The following is a 23,950-nucleotide window of genomic DNA, read 5'->3' on the forward strand; positions in this document are numbered from 1 at the left end:
TTTTTGCTCTTCTTTTTGCGCTTTGTACTCTTCTCTGTGCTGTGTTTGCCCAGAAAAGGTTATGTAGCTATGATGGCACAAGGTCGTCGGTGCTCGATACTGTCCCTCCACTTACACAGCCCTGCCATGAGCGATTGTTTTCTCTAAAGCAATATGCTCGTTGCCACAGGATAGGCTAGAAGAGCGATGATATTCGAGAGGCGTACCAACTGATTGATTTTGGAAGAAGTATATGGAGCAGTTTTGCAAAAGGTCCTTCCAAGGATCCTATGCAACAACACATATTAATTCTCCTGCATTCACAAGGTTTGTACAACTTTTCTGGGCAGCATGCGCAATGTAGTCCAGTCCGAAGAATTCTGACTTCATCAATGAAGAGACCAAACTCTCGCCAGGCTAACCAGGCCGGTGCAAACATCTCAAGGCATAGCACTCGACTTCATGTTCTATGGCAATAAGTCCGGCCGTCTTACTGCCTGAATCTTGAGTTTTGTGGCGCGCGTTTGGCAGTGAAGGAAGTTCCCGACGTAAGATAGGCTTTGTTGAACATTGGCTATCGATATTAGTCCAGGAACATGTTCGAATGCTTATTCGACATCAGCTGCACACTCACATGAGCAAATTAGCAGAGTTGGCGACCGGCGCGATTGCATTGATTGCAGTTTTGGATATAAAGTCAAGCAAGTAAGCCGTAGAGTGTCTCGAGATTGTAAACATAAAATCGTCCGAGGCTGTCATTATCTGTCCGAATTGTCGCATAATCACATCTATTCTATTCATCAACATAGTTCTATTAATTGTAAGAACCCTTCCAGGGTCACGCCGGTTGCACAGGCTTGCTGCGCGACTGCTCGAGCAGAAAAGCTTGGGATGCAGCAATCTGTATGGCTTTATTTCTTCGCGGATAATGGCATTGCTTGAGTTTCAGAAGCGGCAAGGTTCCTTTGTGACGCTATACCTGAGTTGACGCTACCAAACTTTCCTTCGAAGAACGTTTATAAGGCGTTCCGGCGCTTGACTAGTGACCAGATGACGCGATATAGTCGCGTCTCGTGCCTGTCAGCCCTAAACTGTGCACTTACACCTTGTAACTTCTTAAAGATACAGCCCGGGGTCACGAGGTCCTGTTTGGTTTACCAGGTCTTGCTGGAAATTGAGATCTGCTCTTGATAGTTCAAGCTCCCCAATTTCCGTGAACGTTTCCAGAACTGACTCCATTCAACATATCACATGGGCCACAGCATTTGGGGTACATCCAGCCAACTTCGATAGCAGACAGTGAACCGCTAGCATGTACACGAATGCAGCCAGGGGACTTTCGCAGTGCTCAACATGCTACCAGGGAAAGTGCTTGCCTTCACGGCTACAATTCGGTGAACTTGGACTGGCCCCACCACCCAAGATTATCTGTAGGACGGAATATTTACATTAAATCCGCGGCCCCACGACGGGATCCGCATGGAGCTCGAGGAGACTAGGTTTCGATACAAACTCCGCAAGATTATGCCCGTAGGAATTCGAGTGTGACGTACAACATTCATCGAAAGTGTAGATTTGCATGCGATTGAATTGGAGATACTTAGCGCATACTGCAGAACTAGAGTATGCCAGTGTAAAACAAGATACTTGCAAAGTGTTTGGGCTGGTTGAGTGATAGCAGTGCTACTATTACCAACTATCAAGAGGGAATGTTCACTTCACCAACGATAGTTCCGGCATATGTCAACCCTACAATCTCTAGCCTTAACCATGGCGACATTGTTGTGAGTATCGGGTCAATTAAAGCCGCTGACTTGGCGCAGACGACTGTCGACACGAAATCGATAAGGCCGTCATTTGCATCAGAGATTCAGCTTGAAACACCTTGAGTAATCTTGGCGTTAATGTATGCAAAGAGCGGACTTGGGAGTACGCTTGCAGGGTGTTTGGGCATTCTGTTGTTCTTAATGCAAAATATCTGGGAGAGGCTCAGTATTGAGTTCACCAGGAAGTCTTCAATGTCTGTAGGAGTGGAGGGGAGCGCTTCAATCAAATTTCATTTCGTAGTGCGCCGTGGGTAACACAACCTCGAAGCGAGCAGAACTCCAGAGCTAAATGTCACCTCACATTTCTTCTCCCTCTAAGAATAATAAGAATGTATGTCGTTCATCAATGAAACCTTCGGACCCCGCCAAACGCCAACGATGCATATGTACAACATCCAATGAGCCCAGTCCAGCCGCAACTCTTCTATCTCCAAAGGACGCTCTTTTCGTCCCGTGCGTTGACCCACACGTACTCGGTGCATCGGGGGTCCGACTTGTCTCGGCCCAGGGTGACGGCGAACAGATTAATCTCAATCCACGCAGGGCGCATGCCCATTCGCTCCAAGCGCTCCCACCACTTCCTGAAACGGTCAAACCCGACGTTTGCGCCAGCGTTGGGGCCGTCCAGGTGCACGCCGTCGCCGAGATGCAGTTCGATCATGACTTGGCCGATGGGTAGGACTGATTTGCCCGAGGCGGTTTTGATGCCGTCGAAGGCGTCCATGAAGGTGTCGAGGGCGTCGTATTCGCTGCCTTCGATATCGATCTTCAGGATATCGATGTACTCGTGGTTGTTCTCCTTCATGAGGGTAGGCAGAGTGTAGAAAGGCGGGGAGCTATCGTGTTTGTCCTCCTTGCCCAATCCAACCTTCTTGAAAAATGTGCGGTGGCGTTGTGAAGTTGGGATCTGTTTGCCCCATCCGTCGACAGAGAAATCGTAACCCCAGATTCGTGCGGCGGGGACGCGTTCGAGCATTTCAGCTTCGAAGGACGATTCTCCGTTGATGCCGAAGCTGTAGATAACGAGACCGGCGTCGGCGGGCGTGGCGGAGGTTTCGCGACTCTTTTCGGAGTCGATGGATGGGAAGGTCGGCGCAGGTATGCTCTCGTAGAGGCTCATGCCACAGACCCATTTGCCGCCGTCACCAAGGCGACCGACGCGTTGAAAGTCGTGTGGGCATGTCCATGTCGCTGGAAAGAAGTCCCAGATTGTGAAAGGGTATTTCAAAAAGTCTGTCGGGAAGAAGGGAACTTGTGGGTAGTCCGGATGTGTCTTCGCCATCTGGTCTCGTTGATCCACGCTCTTCTTCCACGACTTTTCAGATAGTGCTATGCGTTCGCGAAGCCATGCTAGTCGACCGTTCGACCCTGACGACGAGCTTTGCGATGATGGTAGTACCGGCAGGTATGGTAATAGTGCAGTGCTCGCTGACTCCTCGTTGTGAAGTACGAGTATTAAGACGACGGCTACGATGAGAACGGTGGCTATCTTGCCTAACAATATGGTTAGCCCTACTCGTGGACTGCGATAGTTTACTTACCTCCACTGGAACGGAACATGACGGCTGCAACAGTATGTGGTATGAGTAGATGAACAGAGAATGTGTAGATTGAGGCGACAGTGTCTACGGGTTGAGCCGGACAAAGTCGATGACGATTGTCAGAAGTGTTGAAGTGAAAGTCAGGGTAAGTGTACAATAAGGAACAGACTGTCGAAACCAGTTCCACATGCCCAGGTCGTCAAGTAAGCTGCCTCAGCCAAGCGAAACACGACAGCGGGTGGGTCTGACACTGGGGGCTATGAATTGTGATGCGCACTCGAAGCTATCGGTCAGACTGCTGACTAGTGTCGAGTTGAGTGCAGGGCGTACCAGGGGAGGATTATGCTCATTGGAGAAAGTGATGAAACAATTGCCGAACATAGCAAACAGGGAGTGTGTACGCGTAACAACCGCCGCGGTGGTATGACCCGTTTTAGAATTGCGGGGATGTGGGGTTGTTGATCGCTCATTGGTGTTTCAGGACCTTCTTGCCCAATGCGAGATTGTTCCGCGGGAGGATGTGGGTCATGCATGCATCCAGATGTCGCTTCCAGAAAACGGTTAAAGTGCTCGATGTCATGATCATGTTTTCTTACTGAGGCTGATGCAGCTGCAATATGGCTATCTAAAGATGTGGCTAATCTGGGAATTATTCTGTGCTGTGTAATTCTACCCTAGCAAACCTTACACGAGGACCTTGTGAACTACAATTGCCGCAACGATCAAGAGCGCACTGCACGTTATAAACACTAAATCTCGGTGCGCCTCACCTAGCGCAGAGTCAGTAAAGCATGTCTGCCGAGAAACTGGGGTAATGCTCGTACCTTCTTTGGTTGTGCTTAGTGCAAGCACGACAAACACGTTTAGTGGGATGCGAAGCATGCCGTAGACACTAGCTCGTAAGCCATCGTCAACGAGCTTCCCCTTTAGCGACGCCATGACAGGGTAGTAAGCGCCACAACAAAGCTCGAAGATGCAGAAGCACCAGAGGGTGATGCGTTCATCTCGAACGTGCCCGGGAATGAAGAAGCAGAGAGACGCAAGAACCAGGACACCTGTGAGAATTCTCTGGGCTGGCCATGGATTTACCGAGGTAGAAATGCTCTTGTACGTCAGTGAACCAAACATCATGGAACACATGAGTATGGCGAAAATAAGACCAAAGGGCAGTTCTGTGTTGCGTTAGTAAAATCCTGTACGATGAGGTCACGGGCAATGATTCTTGCCTTCTTTTGAGCCTGCCAGTTTGTGGCTGAGCTTCAGAGCGGGGAACTTGAAAAATATGAACAAGAAAAGTGATCCCTCGAAGAAACAGGATGTTAAGGCCAGGACCAAGATATTGCGATCTGTAAAGTTAGCATGTTATCCTGTGTACTTGAATTGTACCATACACACCCCGTAGAATCGATCGCAGAGTGGAAGTTGGCGGCTGCTTGGCTTCCGCCTCTTCTTGTTGCAGAAGCGCTGCACCCTCCGCGGAAGCGCGGTTGCTGGCACCGTAATTCTCTCCCTGGACAAGTTAGTCATTTATAGAATGGAGAGTTGAGCGCATTGACTTACCCAGTACTTCGTGATGGCCAAGAACGCCAGAGAGAGACAACCTGCTGATAGCATGAATGGTGTTTTCGCAGTTCCGGTGGTTCGTACTAGCCACTCGGCAATCAGACCAGCGACGATCGCGACACATGTGTTAGAAGTGGTCATCAAGCTGAAGATGGCACTCATAGCTGTATCTGCCTCTGCCTCTTCCAACATGAGCTTGTTGAACTCTGCCACCAGCCAGCTTTCGAAGACACTCCAAAGTAGAGTTCCAGAGATGCCTCCGAGAATGCGACCAAAGAATAGTACGTATATGTTGTCGCTCAACAGCGTGAAAGAGGACAAGGAGTAGATGACGCAGTAAGCAAGACAAGCTGTCCGGCGGCCATGTCGATCCGCAAAGCTGCCAGCAAAGGAGGCGGATATACCGGCTGAGACAAATCCAATGAGGAAGAGAAATGCAACAGTCTCCTCTGGAAGACCCTTTTCATCTGTGTATCGCTTAGCCTATCTCATGTTGTGCATATATACTTTGCAGCATACCTTTGTAAATAGGGTATATGTAGGGCCCTTGCAACCAATCTGCAGCGTTCACTAACAGGTATATTGGGAAGAAGCGCCATTTCAATTGGCGCAAGCTGTCTCTGTCAGACGCCTCATGACTTTGGTCGTCCTTCTTGTCTGAGAGTGTCGATGCCGAAAGCTCTGCCTTCCGTGAACGATGTGATTGATAGAGTGCTAACGTGTTAAGCAACACTGAGCCAGCAAAGGTGGCTCGGTAAAGGTCCATCATGTTAGAATGCGAATATGAAAGTGATTGTGTCGCGTCCTGGGTGCGAATACGTGAGAACGGAGACAGGCCGGCTGATCTCGAAGGCGAAAAGATGACCACGTGTTGTAGCGGTGGAATGTGTGTAGCCGGAGGGTGCTGACCAAGTTGAATGGTAGCGAAATGTTTACAGTGTTAGGAGTTGAGATGCCCGAAACCTGATCGTTGCAAAGGAAGGAGAGTGTTCGCGACAGATCAACCAAGGGAAGTAAACGTTAGTGGCGCCATGGAAGCATTGGCAGTGGCCAGTTGTTGCCATGAGACGCTGGAAGCGAACATATGCAAAACACCGACCCTTGCTCCGCCTCCCAGGATGAGGCACGCTGCGCGATCAATGACCCATGCTGCACCCCTCAATCATCGATACCAAACCGGCCTTGGCCGCTTGCGCGTCCATGTCTCCGAAAAATGGAGCCGTTGTGGGGTGCGCGCCTACGTAGGGATGCCCGGTAGGTGGGACTGACGGCCGATCGCGTGTCACGTTCCGCAAACTGCTAATAATATGCGAACGTGCCCAGCAAACGTGGTGCGCCAACAGCCACAGAAGTCAATTCCACTCTTTCACATCTCGAAGTTGTGAATTTCAAAGTGCATTGAAATCATTCATGTGGTAAAGCGTTTGTGCTTCTTCCCGATGACATTACAGCATGCCGATACAAGTCTTCCGGTGATGTCATCGTACACATCACTCGGCGCTCAAGCACATGAACTACAGCACGCCCCTTTCCTTATCTTTGTGCAGAACATCCTCTATCCGAGGGAGCCTGACGTGTCCTCAATTCCCGGGCTTACGTGAGACTTCTCAAATGTCGTCTAATAAAGATCCTTCCCTTCTCTTACACATATCTTATTGTCTGTTCTTAGCGAATCGTCACCTCATACAGCATGGATCCTTTCCGACCAAGAGGAACATAATTAGCAGGAGTTTTTTTTGATTACGCGCTCGGGTAATACTGTATGTCGACTAGTAGGGCACAGCACTGAACGCCCCAAATCGCCCCACGCTAGCGTTTCCATAGTCTAGCTGAACTTATACAGCGGCTTGGAAAATGTTCCGACATTTCCCAGCACTCCTCCATTCTTAGCCACCAGCAGCAAAGTACTTCGTCGAAGAGAATCCCCTGAACGCACTGCTCCGCTCCGCCGCCGCAATCTGGAATGAACAAGTTGGACAGGCCAGCACCTGACAGCCAGGGCATCGATTACCATTCGTGACTGGCTTCAGGCAGAACACGCACGAGTCAGAACCAACAGTCTGACGCCAGTCTGAGGTTCGCAAGGTGCAGCGCTGTCCAGCGGCTGGGTGCGAGCTCATCTGGACCGTCAATCCGTGTGCCTTGGTGCCGGACGATGAGACTGTCGCAGAGGCATTGGAATGACTACAGTTGTATTAGTGACATGGATACGTTCTGAAAGCTGGGAAATGATGCATTCCAGTTGGGCAACTTACGCTTCATCGTAGGTGGGGTGTTTCTGACGGTAGACAGTGTCACGCTTTGCCCATGCCGTGTATGCCCTGGAGAAGAAGTACGACCGACCGGACTCGTTGAACTTGCGCGCCGGCGGCTTTGGTGGTGGAGATCGCCTCACCATCTCATCATATGCTTCATCCGCCGATTGCTTTGCGGATTTGGCCTCGCTTGCAACCTCAGCCTCATATGCGGCGGTTCTGGTAGGACCATATCCGACGTTACTGTCGAAATGCATTCGCTTGCCTCGGAAGTTGCGATCGTATTCCATCTTGAACTCGACATCTGAAAGCTTTTCGAAGGCCTCTCGGATGCATCGAAAGGCCGTGGTATCAGAGCTGCCTGACTTGTCGGGATGATGCTGCTTAGCGAGGGCATGGAAGGCTGCCTTGATCTGAGACATACTGGCGTACAGCGTAAGGCCTAGATCAGCGTAGTAATCGCGGTCGTCCATGGTTGCGCACGGATTGAATTTGCGGGGGTCGAGGTTGGTTGAAGGATTCGACAAAAGGAGTAAAAAGCGCTGTATTCGAGCACCGATGTGGGCTAGCTAGCCTATGTCGGTGCCTAATAGGCAGCGTTAGAGCGACTGTGCAGTCATGCTTCTGTGACTGGTAAGATGTTTGAGGTAAGAGCAATCACGCCTTCTTAACGACGGAAGTGACATGGCTTTTCGCTGCGCGTAAACGATATACTCGGTCAGCCTCCATTGGTTCATGGGAGTCACTCATATATAGTAAGGAAGCACGAGGAAAGATTTTGAAAATGGTCTCGTTGCAGTGACTTCGGGAACAGTATGTCAACGTGCTCTCACATGATGCCAAGGCGCTGCTTAGGTCTGGCACTCCCGAGGTCGAATTCTGCGATGTAAATTTCTTGGTCAATTGCTACCGATTCCGCAAGGATCTCCATCTGAAATGCATTCGAGAAAATTCTACATTCAATGGTCGTGATTTGTTCGCAGCCTAGGAAAGCATATCTACCTATCTCCAGAAACAACGTTCACTACATAATGATCGCAAGCCTTCAGGTGCCGCCACCAGGCGCGGGCAAATTTCCTGCCTGTCCTTTCCAAACGAGAAGGGTAAAGAGGTAGCATATGTGTATTCAAACATCTCTCTAGAAGTAGATAGAGAGTCTTGTAGCTGCGTACATATCTAGGCTCTACTAGAAACTTATAATAGGTATATTTACCTCTGAAGACTAGCTCACGTCGTATAGGTGCAGAGCGGGCACGAAATTCGCCGTTGCCTGGTGCCGCCGAGATATCTATCAACATAATGACTGCGAATTGATGATATCGAATCGTCCTCGGGTTATATCCAACTTACTTGCACCGTTCGTTCTACTGAACCTTGGAGATCTTGAAGCCGCCCGGGACCAGCTTTTGGAAAACACCATCGGGGTCGTACTTCTGTGCAGCAGCTTTCATCTTCCTCACATTCTCTGGACCATAGCTTGCAAGCGGATCTTGCTCCTTGTCCGCATAGCCCATGTACAGGTACGGATTATCGGCGCCAATGCTTTCGGCATACGCCCGGATATTTTTGACGAGGTCCGCGCCAGCCGTCTGGAAGAGCGTATCCTGCTCTGAGCCTTGCCAATATATGTACGGTTGGTATACTGGGGGTGATGTCAGTATCTAAAGGTTTGACAAGAACACGTTCACTTACGACACAGGACCTGATCACCAAAACGGTCAAGCCCGAGTACGTTGCCACCTCTTTCGGCGCTTTGTCGCCAGTATGCGGGTGCCAATGGTTGGTAAAGTGTATAAATACCCCAGTCTCCTGTCGCCTTGGCTTTGAGGTTCGCGAGCACTTCCACATAGATCTCATAGGACTTGGTCAGCACTCTCAAATCGTTTGCGAAAGTGAGAGTACCAAAGTATACACTAAGTTGACGTCAGTTGACCTCAAGATCACGCATCTTCATGGCTTACCTGTAAGTGTTTGGCTGTTCCAACTCTTTGGCAAGAGTGGACATGTTCTTGAGCCCTGTGGCATCTGAGATATTTCCAGGTATTGCCATGAACTCATCATAAGCCGGGGGCTTCACTACAGGATCTGCATAATCGTATGTATTCGCGACTAGATCAATGCCAACAGCGCTCATGTACGCTGGCATGACAATGACGGCGCCTTTGACGTCCTTATCCATATTGTTGGCAAAGTTGGCCAATGCCTTGAACTGTGCGTCGATGGTCGTACTGAGATAAGTCACTAGGCCACCCCACATTCCCTTGTAAGGGAACGTCCTGAACTTCAGGGCCGTCACGACGCCAAAATTGTTGCCGCCGCCCTTGAGGACCGTGAAGAGATCGGAGTTACTGGTCTGCGAAGCTGTCACAACTCGACCATCTGCAAGAACAACTTCAAACTCAAGCACGTTATCGCAGATGAGGCCATGCTCAGGCGTGAAATATGAGATCCCACCAACCAACGTTAGTCCTCCTACTCCAACTGTAGCCGATCGACCGCCGGTTGTAATGACGCCGAGAGGTTCGAGAGTAGCAAACACGTCGTGCCAGCTCGCACCTGGACCAACCTTGACAAGGTTACTCTTCTCATTGTACTCAATGGAACTGATGTACTGCAGGTCGATGGTCACTCCATCTTCGATGTTAGAAGCGCCGGCATAAGGTGTGTGCCCGCCACTACGGATCGCAAAACCGCACTGCCTCAGAAAACCGGCACCAGACAGTACTTTCACGGCAGTTGAGACCTCTTCGGTGTTCCTTGGTTGCACAATGCAACTGGGTTTTATCGATTGCTGTTTGACATCGAAGTATGATCGCAATCGTGAATCGAAGTCACTGTGTCCTGGGTGCAGTATGTGGGCTTTTAGAGGGCCAGTTGCAAGGGCTGCACACTTGAGAGAGGAATCAGTATATGGAGCACCATGAAGGAATCCGTGCTCACACAGCTTTGAGGATAGAGGAACTCTGTGGGTTCTTCCATTGTCTCGTTCTGCGCCCTCACAAATGGCAAGCTGACCGCAGCAAGCAGCACAATTGCACCGATCATGTTCGCAACACTCACACAAGAGAAAGGAGGGACAGACTTTTGTGAACGGCTTTAAAAGACGCGGCACTAAATATATAGGATATTTGCAGTCTGCTCAGAGTAGCGATAAAAGACTTCGAGGTAGGTCGCAGCGTCTAGACATCGGCGAAGATTACTGTTTCAAGACAAGATGACTTTCTACACCGCGGCTTTCTGCGGGCGTGACCATCCTGCAGGATGACTTGCCCCTCAATTCGCTCGCTAAACGCCGACTGCAAGGTTCGGACCGCCGGCGTATATGGAAGCAGTCTTACCGCCGATATCACGTCCAATGACCGCACAAGCTCTTTGCCATTTGGAGCGAGTACATGTCTGACTCCACGACGAGGCTCAACGTACTTGAAGTGGGATAGCAATCATCCGAAAGCTGCACAAGCCTTCTGAATGCACGACAATCAATTTATGGTGTTGTATAGGAACCTTGGAAAGACCTTTCACAAAATTGCTCGCTATACTATTTCTCTGCAACTGACACACACACACACACACACACACATCATCACAACATAACCTGTGACGAACCTCTGCGGCATTGTGAATGGGTCCCGCATCCAGCGCCTGGGGGAACAAGGTCGTCATTTGAACAAGGACAAGTTCGAGAAGTCCTCTGAGCTGCGTCCGCAGTTCCACGAGGAGGTGGCGCAAAATCCGCGCATGCTGCAGAATTACCGCCATGCTTTTGCTTGTCTCGAGGCCAATGAGCAGGAGGTATCGCAAGTAGCCAAAGAGAACCGAGCATGACGTGCAGATGTAGAGAAGAAGAAGACGGCAAAGATAGCGGAGATGGAGGAGAAGAAGGCTTCGGGAAAAGCCAGGTATGCGCCGTGCAAGCCACAGCGCTGCACAAACCTCCTTCAAAATCTCCTTTGATTACATATTGATACTACATGAAGGCTAGAGCACCGCTCACGGCTCCGTACTACACAGCAGCCTGGAGATCTTCAGCAGAAGTGGGAACGTGGTTGGAGAACTCTTGCAGCAGAATGAAGTTACTGGATGTCCTGAAGTCCAGGGAAGAGTCCTTCTCCAAATGGTCTCAGATATACCAGATTGTTATATACAAATCTCTGCGCCTACTATTCCAACATGTGTACCACCAGCACCAGCACCACTACCAAAGATCTTGTCGATCCTGGTCGACCTTTCCCATACTACCTCACCATCACCACTCTCGCCACCTTCTTCTTGAAGTACAGGATCCGATGCTGCGGGATGAATTCGTCGTCCGTCTGTTCAGTCTTCCACTTCTCCAGTCCCGTCTCCCTAGGGCCTAGGAAGCGATCCTCATAACCAATGATGTATTCAGCTGGATCAAGATTCGGATCCCATCGCAAGCGGTGCAAGACGTCAGATGCTGGGCGAAGTTTCGAGGAAGAGAGGGGAGTTGCGGTTGGCTTGGGGCGCTGCGGAATTGCTCGTTTTAGTGGCTCCTCGACATCATCCGAGAGCTCTTCGATTTCCTCCTCGTCATCCGAGTCAGGGTCTAGTTCCGCAACGTAGTCGCCCCATTCGCGGTCGTCTAGGCGCAAGCTCTTAACATCGTTGGCTTTGGCGAGTGATATATCAATCCAGCATACACTTGAATCGTAGTTCCTCTCGTCTGTCTTGAGCTGTGTGAGGAACCTGTCCAGAATCTTGTCCAGAGCTTGCTTTGCACTAGCTTTGTCCTCCTGGGTGTTTAAGGCGTGCTCGTTTGAGGGCCTGGAAAGTCCAATGAGGTAGCAGCCGTGATAGTCACCGCCTTCGATCGTGTCACTGTCGGTAAAGCGTGCTGGCCATATACGTACAGCAAGGTCTGGAAGCATTTTGTAGATGTCGACAACGAGTGACAGGCATCTTGACTCTACCCATCCGACCAAGCTCTTTCCCTTCGCTAATGTTCGGCCCCAAAATTGGATGTCAATCTTGACATAACTGCTATGGGCGCTCAAGAAGTCACTGGCGCCAGAGATCGGACTGAGGGCCGCCTGAGGTGAATTATCCGTCGACCCGAAGAATTTCTTCCAGGTCATGCTTGGATCCGATAAAGCTTCATCAGCTGCCTTCATCTCGCTGACCAATGTATGTAGTCCAGGCAGTGTGGATGTGTGCGCGATGTTCGAGTTGGGTGCATGAAAGCCCAAGACTACCATAGGCTCCCTTGCGCTGCGATGGTAGCGGGGCTTCTGCTTATGAAAGAAGGCATCGTACATCATATCATTCGTCCAGTTAAAGTGAGCAAAATGATGGAAAAAGCTTGAAACCAAGTCTGGAGCTGTGATGGAGCCAGAATCGTGAGCGAGACACTTTGCAGCCCATGAAAGCATGAGAGTGATGTGTACACCTCCGAGATATCCAAATTTAGCAGAATAGATGCCGCGACGAACAGCCCAGAGCTTGATGCATCGGTACGCTAATCGGAACGCAGAGAGAGATGGAAGGGTCCTTTGGATGTAGAGCAGATCCCGGTAAGGCTTGAGCTTGCGCAGCGAAAGAATGGAGAGGTTGAAAATAGGATCTGATGCTGGAAGACCTGCAAACTCAGACCATCTAGAGACCGGTCAGTACTTACGAACAAGGCGTTATTGCAGCATTGCTTACCTTTCTACTACCCTAGCAGCTGGGCAATACTGTAGATCCATAGCCACACCCAATACGGACAGTTCCAACATGGTACCAGTGTTTGCCTCAACCTTTCTCAGAACGCGCACACCCTGGTCGTGCGCCTTGACGAGCCTTTGTCGAGCGAGCTTGAAGAAAGTCTTTGAGCTGATGGTGCCGATGCAAAGACAGTCAATATCAGATCCGGATGTCCACACGCCGAGAGCATATGAACCGACTGGAACGATAATCATTGGCACATCAGACGTTGATGTCACATCATCGCTAGAAGTACCATAAACAACCCGTTTGAGAATCTCTAGAGCGTCCTTGCGTTGTTGTACTTCCTCTTCCGAGGGGAACATGCCTCCGGAAGCGAGGACCGAATCGAGTTCAGCAGACTGAGATAGACATGGGCCCGCTCGCTTGAGTGCTATTTTCATTCGATTCTCTTGCTCAAGAGATTGCCCCTCGGTTGCGGTCGAAGGCTTGAGAAACTCCAAGGTAGACCTGATACCTGCGTGGTCGCTGGGAACCACTTGTGAGCCGTCGACTTCAGAGGGCAGTCCAAAGTGGTTGCATCGCGAGACTCTGAAATTGTCCTGGAATCGTGCAAGGATCCTGTCATATCTCTGTGGTCGTCCAATAGAAGTCTCAGACGTAGCTGCTGCGAGAATGTTGTTCCTTGGGTCGAACGTAGCACCCTCCTCACCATCAAATAGTTCGTCATAGGTGCTGGATACCACTTCGTCAGTTGCTTCAACGCGAGCGACTGCCCAGGTATCGATCAATCCAGCATCACTGAATTCTGTCTCTATCGAGGAAAGCGTTGCAACAGTTTCTTTCGAAATGCTTCCGTCCTTCAAGGCAGTATCGATAGTGTATGTCGAGGTGGGTATGTTGAAGTCTCCTGCGATGACCCAAGCGTCCGCGTCGTGTTGATCCACGAGATAGTCTCTCAGAGCCTGGAGCTGTTGATTCTTCGCTGCTACTGAACTATCGGTCAGACCCGCAGTCAAATGAACGCCAGCAACCACCAGACCCTGCTGGCTGCACGTTTCATTCGAGATGAGTCCTCCGAATTTAGCGACTAACGCCCCTTTATACTTTTGCTGGAAAGATACAAACTTCCAGCTGAAGCACCAGCGACTTAAAATGACGACGTTGCGCAAATTAGGAAGTGGACCAATATCTGACTGACTTGGTGGGCCATGCGAGACGTATTGGTAGCGTTCCTGGATATCTGGATTACTCAAAATGTACGACAGGAAGTCGTCGGAGACCTCTTGGAGCACTAGGACATCCGCCGCGGCGGATTCGGAGAGGATCGTCGATATGAGAAATGGATCACGCTCGTGCGTTGGAGGGTACTCGGAGTCAATGAGCACGTTGTAACTCGAAATCTTCAAGTTGCTCGCATCTGTGCCGTTTTTGCTGGTGTTCTCGCACACTGACCAAGCGTTTTGGTGTGGATCAAAGCAGTATATTGGCCCCGACTGTAGGTTACGGTTGGCGGTTGAGATGTTCTTGACAACAGCTTCTCCTCCTTCGTTATCTCCAACATGCAAGTCGGTGGCCACCGTGGGAAATTGCCCAATCCAGTGCTCTGGTGTAGAAGGCCTCCAGGCCTCTTCCGGGCGAGCTACATCAATCACGCCCCATAACTTCATACAATCGTCAGGACCCGAACGATCGCGAACGAGTATAGCAAGCGCTCCGATCCGAAATTGTAGCTTGGGAAGAAGTCGAGCCTTACTTAGCAAGAATTGTTGTGAGAAGAGCGTGTTGTTTTCGGTCTGTCCAATGGTGAGATGTAAGTTGCTGGGCGCGGGCTTTTGGCCAAGAGCCTGCAACGCCATTGAACGGAGCGAAGCCAGAGACGAATCTGATTGGGATTGACTCTCCTGGAGGAACACGGTGCTATTGTTGCGATGCTTGAAGATACCTGCGTCCGAGAGTATCGTCGTGCGTGATTTGCTTGTGTCGAGATGTTCGTCAAAGTATGTTTTCAGTTGCTCTTGTGCTCGTGGAAGATTCTCCGGTGCAACGAATGGGTATACGAGGTTGATGTGTGCTGGCCACTTCCCGTAGGCCTTGTCGTATAGTTCGCGGAGTCGGTCAACATTTCCGCATGCTGTGTCTGGTGCAATGATACACAACGCGGTATCGTTCGAGTTGATGCGAATTGCATCATAATGCTGTGAGTCTTTGATGCCCGCCATTGCTAAGAATTGCCAAGTATGATACCGATGGAAGCTTCGAAAAAGACAAAAAGATGGGGTATCTCAAACATGCAAACAAGCAGAATGTAAAGATCTTGATGAACGGTCAATTGAGGGAACTCGCGACCTTTATTATATGCTAGAATGATACTCTGATCGCAACATCCTAAGACATACACTGGTCTAAGCCTAATATGGAGTCGTGACTCCTGCGAGTATGAATGCCTTGTCGCAGTTTCGTGTGAGCCAAAGTGAGTCATTTACGCTAACGCTTGTCGGACGCTGCGCCACATGAGCCACTCCACTCACTCCACCTCGGCTTTATTTCTGATGTTTCCATTAATGCATTGTTGAATGTTTGCAGGGTTTTGGAACGAGGAATTGAATGTGATGAGCAAGAGGGAAAAACTGGTGTCATGGGTGGAAGACGCAGGTGACGATGGACCTCTCTCCGAGCGGGGCTGATGCGACAGCCGACAGCCGTTTTCCCAGAGCGCTCTTTCCACCATGACAAAACCCAGTACATCGAATCATGCCAGGACTCCTAGATCTTCCCAATGAACTTCTCTTCGATATCATCCGTTATGTCGACTCTTCGCCATACGTTTCAAGTCCCAATCAGAAGCGCTACAGGCCGGGACCGCAAAGTCGAGCCGTCGTGTGTTTCCCGACTATAGATGCTTCATGGCCCAGCCACACACGTAACTTGCTATTCGTATGCAAAAAGCTGCATTACGAAGCAGATTTCTACTTCTCAAAAGCGCCGCGGGCATTCGAGCTCGACATAGCAATCGTCAACAACCACTGGATCTGGCCGACATGGACGTACATCCCAGGCACGAAGATAGACTACGTGATTGAAGACCTGAAAATCAACCTCATACACTGCTGCAGTGAGGATGAGGACGAGAACGCGTCTTCTGTCACAGACTCTGCCAGTTGGGCCACCTCTCTCGATTTCCTCGAGATCATCAGTCACTTTCTGCGCAGTGGTACTTCAACTATGTCGTTTGAGGGGACTGACATGCCGAAACGCAACCCGAACTTTCGCGTCAAGACTATCACTATCAATGTCGATACTGCGAGTATTCGCAAGGGCAATGAAAAGCTCAGCGAAGAGGACGTCCCGTTTCGACAGGTCCAGGGCCTGGGGCATCTCACATTCGATCCTCTGTACTATATCGAAACGGACACCTGCCTGGATAATTTAGATAGATTGTTCAATTTTGTCCTTGTGGCAGTATCTCGCTTGGACCACGGTCTGCCCATTCGTGAGCGTGTGGATTGGATGGTCTTTAGTGCGGACGGACTTACTAGGAGCGCGATCAGTATCGCAAAGATCAAATCGACTATGGACGAGACGAGGATTGCAGAAGACAGGACTAGGGAGTCCGTATGAAATCACGGCCGGATAGTCGTAGCATGTTGTCAGCTACCACAGAGAGTGACAAAAAGCATTCGACAGCCTGAAGCTATTCGGTATCGCTAGCCCTTCACTACGATGCGATAGCTCTATGGTAGGATTGCAGGCACCCTAGTCGCTGTCCATCATAAGTGACAACATGTATATACCGCGGAGGAATATAAGGAATGACGTCATCCACATTTCAAATGATCCGATCAGCCTAATTCCTACGCATTCTTTTGCAATCGAGGAGTTGTCCAAATGCTGACTTTATCACGTCTACACAAGCCTTGACGCCTTACTGTCCCCAAGCCGAACCGACACTCCCCCCAAACCACCATGGCGCCCACTATCACACCAACCCCACCCTTCCGCGTCCTCGTCTTCACCAAAACCTCCGGCTACCGCCACGACTCCATCCCGGCCTCCATCCGCGCTCTACACTCCCTAGCAGAAACAACCAAGCACTTCACCCTCACCGCCACCGAAGACGCCACCCTCTTCACCCCCGCGCTCCTCGCCCCCTTCTCCGTAATAATCCTGCTGCAAACCCTCGGCCCCATATTCACTCCCCTGCAACTCTCTGCCCTGAAAAACTTCGTGCGTGCCGGAGGCGGCGTCGTCGCCATCCACGCCGCCGCCGCAGGAATGCCTGGTGATGCTTGGTATGCGAAATTATGCGGCGCGGCGTTTGACATGCACCCGCCTCCCTCGCCGGGCACGTTGATCGTGGAGAAGGATAATGAGGGGCATTTCGTACCGTCTAATTCCGAGGGAAGGGAGGGCTGGGTGGATGAGTGGTATAATTTCACCTCTCATCCCAGGGAGAATGGGAATTTGGAGATATTGCTGAGGGGGGGATACGAGCACGTTCGAAGGGGGCAAGATGGGGGAGGATCATCCGCTGGCGTGGTGTCAGGAGTTCGAGGGGGGGAGGAGTTTTTACATTGCATTGGGGCATTTTGATGAGGCGTGGGGGGATGCGTGGTTTCTTGGGTGGATTTTGAGGGGGGTGGTTTGGACGGGGAGGAGGGAGGATGTGTACAGCGCGGATGGCTGAGAGGTAGGTGTTTGAGAAGTTTTGCGATGATGAAGCCAGCAACGGAGGACAGTAATAAAATTCAGACTTGCAATTAAATGCTACTCGCTCCAACTATGCCCATCTCAACCAAAAGAGAAAAACCCGCTTTCAGGAAATAATGACTCAAACGCCAATCTATGCATCCCAATTCATCCTACTCTTCGTCCACCACATGCGAGCTCAATACGTCAACATCTTCTGCCCACCCTTCTTGACATCCAAACCCTCTCTCGCAAAACTACACCACCTGTCCTTGATGCTTACAACCTCATACGTGCCCTCTTCTTGCACGGGGATTCTCAAATGATGACCCTCACTCCTCTCCGTCTTGACCTCCAAGACTTTACTCTTCCTGCCACGTACCGCATTCGTACTGCGTGTGTATGTGAATTCGAATGGCGGCGTGCCCCAGAACTCAAATTCCAGGTCGGTGCCTCCACCCTCGTGGATGTCAATCTCGCTGACCTGGCCGCCAGAGAGTTTGACCGAGGGGATAGGGTGGATGTGCTTCTCAAGGTTGAGAGTGGCGAGGCACTCAGAGGCTGAGTCGCGGAGACCGGTAATAGTGAAGGTTCCGGGGAGTTCGGCAAGACGGCGGAAGTTTGTGCCAGGGTTGGAGGCTTTGCGTTGTTTGCCTTCGAAGGTGTAATAGACGGTAAATGGTTGTTGGCCGCTAAGAGCGTAAGACAGACGCTCGCCAACGCAGAAGTCGGTGCGATCTTCAAGGGGAGTAGCGGTAGGAGCGTCGAACACGCTGATCTGGACGCGATCTTTGCTGTTGGGCTGCGGCTTAAGCGTGCAGCCACGCGAATCGCGTACTTTGCGGATGAAGATGGACGATTGGCCAAGGTTGAGCTTGTTGCGTTCGATCTTGAGATCATACTTGTTGTCTGGAATGTTCTTGTGGACGCTGAGTTCCGGCTTTGGTGTGCCTTGGTGCTTGATTTCGACCTCAAGATGGAACGGTGGCACACCTTCGAGAGTGATTGGGATGACCTCTTCACCCTCAGCCTCTCTGGAGCAGTAGCTATACGTCTTTCCAGGCTTGTCAAAGCGAGCGCTCGGACGTGGGTGGACAATCTGTCGCACTGCGACAGGCGTAAAGTGCTTCCTTGAGTGGTCGTACTTGGCGTCTGCAAGCTTCACAAACGTGTATTCGTATGTGCCTGCTTCAGCAGTGTCGGCCTTGATGGACGTGATGCCACTAGTAGCATGAAGCTCTTTTTCTTGTACCTTGACGTTCTTACCCCTCTTGTCCTTGAGCTCTTCGCGGTACGAAACATCGAATGGAGCATTTCCTGTGTCCATGTTAGTAAAGATGATATGTGATGGGCTTGGCAAACTCACCACTCAGCGAAATGTCGAAAGAGTCATCTTCACCCTCACAAACCGCATCCCGGATGTATTTGCCGCCCTCTACAATGATAGCAGGAGTCTCGGCAATGCTGAGCGCTGGTCGTGCAACCCAAGACACGTCGAACTGACTAGCCTTCTCCTCAATAAGACCTGGGCAGACAGAGTCCTTGACAGACAGGAGCTGGTATGTGCCATCGGTCTTGACGTCCAAGAATGAGTTGGCCGTTTGGAAAGTCTCCTTCTTGATCTCTTTCGTCGCCAGATTTTCATACTCCAGTCTCCAGGGACCATTACCGGTGAAACGCAGCGGCAGTCCGACGGTCCTGCCTTCCAAAGCCCTGACAGCTTGGCGGCCTTCGATGTGACCAAAGTAGGCTTTGGGTCGTTCGTGTCGTACGTTGACTCTGGCTTCCTCTTGCAGGTACTCCTTGCATCCCACCTTGTCACTGACACTCGTAAGGGTGACGACATACTCGCCACCGCTCGAAAGTTTGTCTGTCCGGATGGTGTAGTGCTCGTCGCTGATATCAACTGTGTGCTTGGCGCGCTTGCCGTTGTGGACGATCTCGTACTCGAGCTTCCATGGCGCGTCTCCAGAAAGGCGTACGTCAAAGTCGGCGGTGTCGTCAATACAAGCCTGCTGGGGCCGTCTGCTTTCAACGAAACGGGCATGTGCTGAAGGCCTGACGTTCTGCTGCAGTTCGATGTTCTTCAAGGGCACATCCTTGTACACAGCGTCACTAACGCTTTCGAAAATGTACTTGTAGTGACCAGCATCTTTTGGAACGAAATCGGTGGTCCATCGAAGGGAGGCGATCTGGATCGGTCGTGTTTGCTTCTTTCGTCCGTTGAAATACTCGCTGTAGTAGACAGTGAATGGCGGGCTGCCCACCAGGTTGAGACTGACTTGGAGCCCGATGGGGTTGCCTGCACATTTGTCGACAATGTCGTCGCTCGTCAAGCTCAAGTTTGGCTCTGGCGGGTTTTGGAGCAGACAAGAGGTGGGCTCAAGGACCTCGCCTTCGCAGAAGTCGGTCGATACCGATTTCAGTGTGTATAGGCCAGGGGCTTGGATGAGGGGTTGCTCTTTCGTGCTCCGCATGACTTCCTTCTTGAGCTTAGCATCCGCACTGTGATATCCGTCTGTGACAATGTCTTGCTCCGGAGTAAAGATGTATGAGATTGTGTGCGGGGCCTCGATTGCCTTTCGAGATGTTGAGCTGTAGGCGACAGGGAGGCGCTCGACATTGTTCCTGGCAACTTTGATTGGGGTCTGAGGACTACAGCCCTTCAAGAAGATAGTAGGGCGCTCGTGGACCTGGAACGTTTGGCGCAGCCCGGTAGCCTTGTGCTTTGGCCTCTCGTCATCGTCAAGAGCGGCGAAATTGACCATGTTGCCAAAGCCGTCGTGCACTTCTTCAACCTCGTACTCCCAGAGCCCGCTAGTCGTGACAGTTTCGTTCAGTGGCACTGTAATCTTCTGCGACTTTGCCCACGTGACATCCTCATGCCCGCTCTTCACCAAAGCTTGCGACGAGTGTCTTGACAATGGCGAGACGGCATCGTCTGGCTGTAGATTCTGGAACTCAGATCCACCTCGCTGAACACCGTTTACTGCTAGGCGGTATTTGATGCTCAGGGGCGGCGTGCCCTCAACCTCAAGTGCCACATCAGAGAGATCGTTGCGACATCGGTTGCCGCTCGTAGGCTTTACGCGAGCCTGCGGACATGTCGCAACGACTAGGCTGGAGGCGCGAGGGCGGACCTGGAGCTTCGACTGGTCCACGACTCTTTTCAGAAGGTATACACCAGGCTTCTTGACAGTGTATCGCAGCAGTAACGGGTCATCCGGGTCGACATTCTTCGACGACTTCTTCAATGACTTTCTCGCCTTGTCCAGCATTTTGCCCAAATCCTTCTTCTTTATCGTGATGGTCTCGTTGGTGTTCGTCGCGACATCGATGCGCAGGAGCTCCATCTCGATGGGCTCGGTCTGGTTGATGAGGATGGGTATTTCGAGCTGGGTGATGGTCGAGCTCAGGCAGAAGGGCTGCTTGTCGGGGTTCAGGATGGCGGATCCCTCAGGGAGGATGTTGATGATCTGCTTTCCGAGGATCAAGGAGGCGTTGTGCAGAATCGCGCCGGGCTTGACGCTGCGCTCGCTGATGGCCAGCTCGCTGTCCCACAAGAAGCCCACCAGGCCGATAAACCACGTCTGCACAGGGACGCCAATCTTGAACATGAGCATGACATCTATCGCAGCATGCGCCACAAACAGCAAAAATGCAGCGCCGTTGCTCCACTCCAACCAGGGAATTTCCAGCAGCGGCGTGCCAAACATGAACAGCATGTCGAAGAAACACCATTTCAGACACAGAATTAATGATTGGTCCTCCTCAATGATCAGGGTGTAAAAGTCGTATAGTCGGTAAGCCCATAGGCCGATATAGATGGCGAAGACGTAGAAGCGCTGCTGGGCGGGATCGAGGATGTCCGATGGTATCAGAGGCCCTGAGCCTGACTGTGCGGGTGCTTTTGGCAGGTCTGGAAGCGACGTCCGCACATTTGGCCTCGGCGTGCCGCCATTCGGGCTTCGCACGTCTGGCGATCGATTCGTCGTTTGCGGTGTCGAGGGGAAGCCGCCCACGCCTCTGCGCGCCGGTGTGCCGTTCATCGCGCCCTAGGATTGAGCTTTTCGCAGTGTTTTCAGGTCATGAGGGAAGGGAGCGTATTCTGCTGTGCGAGTGTTTTTTTGGTATGGCCTGGGTGGTGCTGTATGCTTTGTTTGGCGTGCTCTAACAAAACATTTACGCTTGCCTGCGCGACGCGACAAGGTCATACCGCTGGTAGGGCTGATGCTGTGGCCAATCAAAGCCCGATGGCCAGGGTCTCGTAGTCACGTGTTGGACCATCAACATCGGCTTCAGCACTCCCACCACTTTACACCTTCACCTCCAAAGTCTTGTTCACCGCTGAAGTCACCGTCACTCGCTTCCTATTGTACTGCGCTCACAATAGCGCTGACTGATCGCTTAACTGTCCCATCATGTCTGCTTCGTTTCCTCTCCTGCTCCAACTTCCAAACGTGCACATACACACTTGAAGAACCCTCAACTCTCCCACTTCACTTTCTTGCAGCTGTTTTGCACTCTACAAAAGATCTTTTCTCTCGTTCAACATGTCCGAAAACGCTCCCCCTTCCCCCAAAGTCGCCGCAGCTCGCAAGGTTGCAGAGGTCGAGAAGCAAGCTACTCTTCCATCAAGCCCAGTCAATGGCACGGGCGCTGCTAGCAAACAGAAGAAAACACCATCCCCCGACATGCTTGCTGGTCAAGCTTCGTCTGCAGATCTCTCCTCCCCACCAGAATCGCCAGGCTCCAAGAAGCGAGCACTTGCCGACCCGTCGACCGCAGCAGAGCCCAGCCCCAAGAAAGCAAAGGCGCCCTCCCCCATAGCCGAGATCGAGGAACATGCATCGCCTGATTCAGACACCAAGGACGACAATGATTCCTCCCCTCCACCAGCTTCAGACTTCAAGATTAGCAAAGAGAACTGGCAGGGCTTCTGTGAGATCGAGTCTGACCCGGCCTACTTTTCCGTCATCCTGCGCGAGATGGGTGTCAAAGACGTCGCTGTGCGCGAGGTCTTCGCCATGGATCCCGCTATCCTCGATATGGTCCCTCACCCTATCCACGGACTCATCTTCCTGTTCCGCTACCGCGAGTTCGGCAATGAGGACCAGGCCACCGACGCCCCTGAAGATGTTTGGTTCTGCAACCAGCTCCCAGCCCAGAACAGCTGCGGCACCCTCGCCATGCTCAACATCATCATGAACAAGCCTGAGCTCGACATTGGCGAGCATCTGGTGCAATTCAAGGACTTTACTCAAGACATGTCCTCCGTCCAGCGCGGTGAGGCCCTCGCTAGCTTCGATTTCGTCAAGCAGATTCACAACTCCTTCGCCAAGCGCATGGACATCCTCGAGAACGACAAGCACCTCGCCGCAAAAGCCAGGCGCGCTGAGCGCCTTAAGGAGCAGGCCAAGAAGGGCAAGTCTCGTCGCAACTCTGCGGAGTCGGCAGCATCCGATGACAGCACCGACTCTTTCGAAGAGAATGGTCACCATTTCATTGCATTCGTCCCCGTCGGTAGTGAAGTCTGGAAGCTCGATGGCATGGACGCTCGGCCGACCTGCGTCGGCACCTTCGATGCTGCTGTCGGCGAGACCTGGCTGTCTGCCGCGTCCGACACCATCAACACGCTGATGGCTGCTGGCGACAGCGACTACGGCGTACTCGCCGTCTCCCAGTCCCCGCTGTCTTCGCTGCGTGAGAAGGCAACACTCACCATCAATACCTTGGTGGCCGTGGAGGCGCGACTCCACGAGGTCGATCCGACCTGGGTCAGCTCTGATCCGCCGCCGAGCCCCTCCTCCCTGGGCATCGAGCAGCAGCTCTTCGCCCGCCACCCGGTTCACGCCGACACTATGGCGCTGGTCGCCGTGGAGGATTCGGCAACTCTTCTGGCGCGTCGCAGCGCATTGACGGAGGAGTTGGGTGGAGTGGTGGCAAGCATCGGCGTTGAGATGGAGGAGGAGGATGCGGAGGAGCAGAAGGCGAGGCAGCGCCGCTTCGACGCCGGGCCGGTGTTGAAGAAGTGGTTGGAGATGTTGGCCGGCAATGGCTACCTGGAGGAGAACCTTGACCGGTTCATGGAGAAGTGAGGTGGGGTGGTGGTAGTGGTGGTGAGAGATAGTGAGACGAATAAAGATATTTGGCCAGTATTCATTCTTAAACTCGTGTGACTACGTACTTCTGAAGCTACATGCTAATCACCCTTCAAATCCGAGAGCAGGGATACAGCCGACCTAAAGAGAAGTTGACATTCTCCTCACGGCTTTAATAACACACTGAGCTCTACTCCATGTTGCATTGGGTCAAAGCTGGCTCATACCAAGCATCTACCTTGGTGTGCCTAGGTCTTCGTAGGAGGACACAAGCAACGAAGCTATGGATGGTGCCCAAGACTCCAGTTCTCAAAGCTAAGAGATCTGCATTG

The 23,950-nt window shown here is 51.6% G+C and overlaps 10 protein-coding genes across 10 annotated transcripts; 4 read left to right on the top strand and 6 right to left on the bottom strand.

Annotated features, from left to right (window-relative positions):
- Positions 1-2,229: 2,229 nt before the first annotated feature.
- SNOG_12094 (hypothetical protein) lies at positions 2,230-3,365 on the bottom strand (the record flags this gene model as incomplete). Its single annotated transcript, XM_001802276.1, has 2 exons — positions 2,230-3,173; positions 3,347-3,365. The coding sequence occupies 2 exons, from the start codon at positions 3,363-3,365 to the stop codon at positions 2,230-2,232; spliced, it is 963 nt and encodes a 320-aa protein (XP_001802328.1).
- Positions 3,366-4,030: 665 nt separating this feature from the next.
- SNOG_12095 (hypothetical protein) lies at positions 4,031-5,508 on the bottom strand (the record flags this gene model as incomplete). The annotated part of the gene is made up of 5 exons (XM_001802277.1): positions 4,031-4,116; positions 4,171-4,401; positions 4,742-4,856; positions 4,907-5,392; positions 5,485-5,508. The coding sequence occupies 5 exons, from the start codon at positions 5,506-5,508 to the stop codon at positions 4,031-4,033; spliced, it is 942 nt and encodes a 313-aa protein (XP_001802329.1).
- Positions 5,509-7,160: 1,652 nt separating this feature from the next.
- Positions 7,161-7,637, bottom strand: SNOG_12096 (hypothetical protein; the record flags this gene model as incomplete). The annotated part of the gene is made up of 1 exon (XM_001802278.1): positions 7,161-7,637. One exon carries the CDS (start codon positions 7,635-7,637, stop codon positions 7,161-7,163), a length of 477 nt encoding a protein of 158 aa, XP_001802330.1.
- An 891-nt stretch (positions 7,638-8,528) lies between these two features.
- Positions 8,529-10,209, bottom strand: SNOG_12097 (hypothetical protein; the record flags this gene model as incomplete). The annotated part of the gene is made up of 4 exons (XM_001802279.1): positions 8,529-8,806; positions 8,857-9,077; positions 9,126-9,998; positions 10,109-10,209. 4 exons carry the CDS (start codon positions 10,207-10,209, stop codon positions 8,529-8,531), a joined length of 1,473 nt encoding a protein of 490 aa, XP_001802331.1.
- An 822-nt stretch (positions 10,210-11,031) lies between these two features.
- Positions 11,032-11,235, top strand: SNOG_12098 (hypothetical protein; the record flags this gene model as incomplete). Its single annotated transcript, XM_001802280.1, has 2 exons — positions 11,032-11,063; positions 11,142-11,235. 2 exons carry the CDS (start codon positions 11,032-11,034, stop codon positions 11,233-11,235), a joined length of 126 nt encoding a protein of 41 aa, XP_001802332.1.
- Positions 11,236-11,399: 164 nt separating this feature from the next.
- Positions 11,400-15,050, bottom strand: SNOG_12099 (hypothetical protein; the record flags this gene model as incomplete). The annotated part of the gene is made up of 2 exons (XM_001802281.1): positions 11,400-12,777; positions 12,889-15,050. The coding sequence occupies 2 exons, from the start codon at positions 15,048-15,050 to the stop codon at positions 11,400-11,402; spliced, it is 3,540 nt and encodes a 1,179-aa protein (XP_001802333.1).
- A 430-nt stretch (positions 15,051-15,480) lies between these two features.
- Positions 15,481-16,449, top strand: SNOG_12100 (hypothetical protein; the record flags this gene model as incomplete). The annotated part of the gene is made up of 1 exon (XM_001802282.1): positions 15,481-16,449. The coding sequence occupies exon 1, from the start codon at positions 15,583-15,585 to the stop codon at positions 16,447-16,449; it is 867 nt and encodes a 288-aa protein (XP_001802334.1). The 5' UTR covers positions 15,481-15,582.
- A 345-nt stretch (positions 16,450-16,794) lies between these two features.
- SNOG_12101 (hypothetical protein) lies at positions 16,795-17,421 on the top strand (the record flags this gene model as incomplete). Its single annotated transcript, XM_001802283.1, has 1 exon — positions 16,795-17,421. The coding sequence occupies one exon, from the start codon at positions 16,795-16,797 to the stop codon at positions 17,419-17,421; it is 627 nt and encodes a 208-aa protein (XP_001802335.1).
- Positions 17,422-17,716: 295 nt separating this feature from the next.
- SNOG_12102 (hypothetical protein) lies at positions 17,717-21,566 on the bottom strand (the record flags this gene model as incomplete). The annotated part of the gene is made up of 2 exons (XM_001802284.1): positions 17,717-18,834; positions 18,884-21,566. 2 exons carry the CDS (start codon positions 21,564-21,566, stop codon positions 17,717-17,719), a joined length of 3,801 nt encoding a protein of 1,266 aa, XP_001802336.1.
- Positions 21,567-22,070: 504 nt separating this feature from the next.
- SNOG_12103 (hypothetical protein) lies at positions 22,071-23,615 on the top strand (the record flags this gene model as incomplete). Its single annotated transcript, XM_001802285.1, has 1 exon — positions 22,071-23,615. One exon carries the CDS (start codon positions 22,071-22,073, stop codon positions 23,613-23,615), a length of 1,545 nt encoding a protein of 514 aa, XP_001802337.1.
- Between the last annotated feature and the right edge of the window lie 335 nt (positions 23,616-23,950).

Source organism: Parastagonospora nodorum (assembly GCF_000146915.1).
Source record: "Parastagonospora nodorum SN15 chromosome Unknown scaffold_21, whole genome shotgun sequence".
NCBI classification, from domain to species: domain Eukaryota; kingdom Fungi; phylum Ascomycota; class Dothideomycetes; order Pleosporales; family Phaeosphaeriaceae; genus Parastagonospora; species Parastagonospora nodorum.